Here is a 3,131-nt window from a genome sequence, read left to right as displayed (position 1 = left end):
AATAAAATATAAACAGCAGCAATGGCGTCTTTGAAGAAATAAAACGTAACATTTACTTTGCTCTCTGCAAAAAAAGTGCTCTTCGTTAACAAAATATCCATTTTGCTGCCTTCTCTCCTATTTCTGTGTGTGTGTTCAATCACGTTCATCACATGAAGTAGTTATGCATTGGAGTGGAGCAATGTTAGCATTTCTATATGCTCAGCAATCAGGCTTGCCCTTTTTTTGGTGACAATGTTTCCAGCAACTGAAAAAAGCCTTTTAGATGGTGTTGATGTGGCAGGTACAGCCAGATAGGATTTGGCTAAAGTAGCCAGTGTGGGGAATCTTGTTGCATTATTCTTCCGCCATGTAAGGGGGTCATTATCCCTTGGAATAGGGGCTTCCCCAAAATACAACAGTACTTCTTTCCTCACCGCCCATTTTCTCCATCCCCACCCTGGTCAGTGTTTTCATTACAATCTTCCTCCTCAGAATCTGTACCCAACAAAGTGTCCAACACAGACCTCTTCTTTGTTGGGGGACTTGCTGAGGCTTCCTGTCCCACATTTTCCTGCTGTAGCTGTGATTTCTGCTCCCTTTTGAGATCAAGTGCCTCCCACTGTACTCTTACTTGCAGTTTCAGAGCATCTTCTGGAGAAAGGAATTTCAGCAGCAATGAGTGACACATTTTTCCCATCTGCTTGAAATGCAGATACCTCTCGCTGCCACCTATACAAGATTTCCTCTTCTGCACTGTTCTGGAAAGAGTTCACTGCAGCAGAATCAAATGATTTGTTTTGGGTGGATTTCAGGAGAACTTTCAGCAGGGGGGGAAGAACAGAGACTGTGACATAAGACTGTCCACTAAGAACATTAGTGGCTTGCTCATAAGGCTTGAGCACCTCCTTCAATTCATCCAGAAGAATCCACTGATCACTTTTCAGATCTAGGTACTGTTTCCCACGCTGTGTGACTTCTGGAGCCGAAAGCGTCGCAACCACTGGCCATCTCTGTTCCAACAGACGTTCAATCATGTAGTATGAACTGTTCCATCTGACAGCGACATCCTGGATTAGTTTATGCTCAGCTGTACCCATCTGTTTTTGCTTCTGCTTAGGTTTGGTGCTAGCTGGCTCACTTTTCCTGATGTGCTTTACAAGGCCCCGTGCAGCTGATAGTGCCTTATCAATCTTGGGGTCTTTCAGTGCATGGTTTACAACCAGTTGCAGTGTATGCCCGGCACACCGATAGGACACCACTCCAAACTTCTCTTTCAGGATGTGGAGAGCTGCAACTATGTTACTTGCATCATCATGCACAATGGCAAGGACATTATGCAAGGAAATGTGGAATTTTTCTGCCACCTTCTCCACCCAGGAGGCAAGGTTTTCTGCAGTGTGGCGCTCTTCAACTGGCAGTGTTGCTAAATTGAAGGAGAGAAGATCCCAATAGTCATTAATGAAATGACAAGTTACCCCTAAGTAGGACTCTGTGACCAGACTTGTCCAAGCATCAGTGGTAAGGGAGATTTTGGATGTGGCCTTTTTTAGTACATTCCTTAGTTTCTCCACTGAAGTTTCATACTTTCTCTCCATCATGCTTGTAAAATGACGCCTAGACAGCAGAGTGTAACCTGGTTGGAAAATGGTCAGTATTTCTTTGAATCCCTCACCCTCAACCACAGCAAGTGGCCTCATATCTTTTAAAATCATAGATAAGATGCTCTCTGTAAGTACAGCCACCTCCTGGGGGGTGCATGGTGTATTTCTTCTCTGACAGTAGTCCTCCAGACTTTTCTGTTTGTTCCTGGAATCATAAATCACAGACAGCACACAGATAAATTCGAATAATTACAAAATAATTATATGGAAAGCATAATATCAAAATAATTTGATAAGGATCTGGTTGTTATATATATATGAAAATATAAACCATGTATGTGCCTTACTGTTATGCCATGTGCCTTCATAGCATAACAGTAAGAGATTAATGATAATCACCAGTGTTGAACATTCTATGATATGCAGCCATCGTGTTATTACATTACAAAAAAGCAAATCAAAATAGTACAGGACCAAGCAGCACTAACCCGTTGGACCTTTCTATTGCTCTGGCTCTTATGGAAAAATATTTACAAAAAATAACGTTTAAACAGCCATAGCTGATGGCACTTTTACTGGTGCAATGCTTTCTAGTCCTAACTTTGACCTATAAGATCAAGCTAGAGAAGCATTATGTATAAAAACAGTGTTCAAATAGGATGAAAGTCATTAAACTTGACAAATCAAGAGTTCGTTGTCATTTTGCTTTTGCAAGCACATTAATAATGTTGTAATAGTGTCCACGACGGCTACGTTTAGCAGGTGGTGCATTATCCTTGTTAACATTTTTCCTGCGGCCAATTCGCTGTCTCACATTTTCGTCACATTTTCATTTTTGCCGATTCTCATAATCAGCCTGCGCGCATTCCGACTCATTTTGCCAGCATGGGCCACAAATAAAAACCAACTAAACAGCAGCTGCTATATGTTACTGCTAAGCAGCTTAAATGAGTTTTGCATTTACGGAGGTTGGGTGTTTATCTCGGTGTCTATGAGTGAGTGTATGTCTACGTGGGGGGGTGTCTGGATGAATTAAAGGGTAAAAACCAGCGTTAGTAAAAAAGTTGAAAACTTACGGTGGTTTGTCCTTTTCAGAAGCTGCTCCTGGATGCCGTCGTTTGAGGTGCTAGTGCATACTCGTCGTGCTTTTATGATAGGCCATTTCCACCTTACAAAGCAAACGACTGAATAACTTCCTTTTCTGTTAAAATATCCCCATACTGTAGAACTGCGTGTTCGGGTGGAGTAATTTAAGTCGACTGCGGCTGCCTCACTCATGTTGCCGCTACTCGCTGCCGCCATGTCTGTTTTGAAAATGACGACGCATCGACGCACATTTTTTTACATCAATGTATTTTATGCGTCGACGTAATTGATTACATCGATGCGTTGTCCCAGCCCTAGTAAGGAACATAAACACTTGCCGGACTTCAGCCAGGCTTCAACTGGGTAGATGGTGTTTTGGGGGTGAGCCTGGGACACTGGGATTGACCGCTAAACCTTCCAGAGACGTGGTGGGCTTATCAGCGAAACATAAAGGAACGAGAG

The 3,131-nt window shown here is 42.6% G+C and overlaps 1 protein-coding gene across 1 annotated transcript; it reads right to left on the bottom strand.

The window, feature by feature from the left end:
- Nucleotides 1-587: 587 nt before the first annotated feature.
- LOC112846575 (zinc finger BED domain-containing protein 1-like) lies at nt 588-2,920 on the bottom strand. The gene is made up of 2 exons (XM_025906201.1): nt 2,660-2,920; nt 588-1,788 (listed from the first exon to the last, which is right to left on the bottom strand). The coding sequence occupies exon 2, from the start codon at nt 1,692-1,694 to the stop codon at nt 588-590; it is 1,107 nt and encodes a 368-aa protein (XP_025761986.1). The 5' UTR covers nt 1,695-1,788; nt 2,660-2,920.
- Nucleotides 2,921-3,131: the final 211 nt, after the last annotated feature.

Source organism: Oreochromis niloticus, linkage group LG3 (assembly GCF_001858045.2).
Source record: "Oreochromis niloticus isolate F11D_XX linkage group LG3, O_niloticus_UMD_NMBU, whole genome shotgun sequence".
Lineage (NCBI taxonomy): Eukaryota > Metazoa > Chordata > Actinopteri > Cichliformes > Cichlidae > Oreochromis > Oreochromis niloticus.
This window is presented reverse-complemented; position numbering and strand designations above follow the sequence as displayed.

What these genes read in the sequence shown, in the direction of transcription:
- LOC112846575 (XM_025906201.1), bottom strand. Translation starts at nt 1,694, where the DNA reads ATGATTTTAAAAGATATGAGGCCACTTGCTGTGGTTGAGGGTGAGGGA.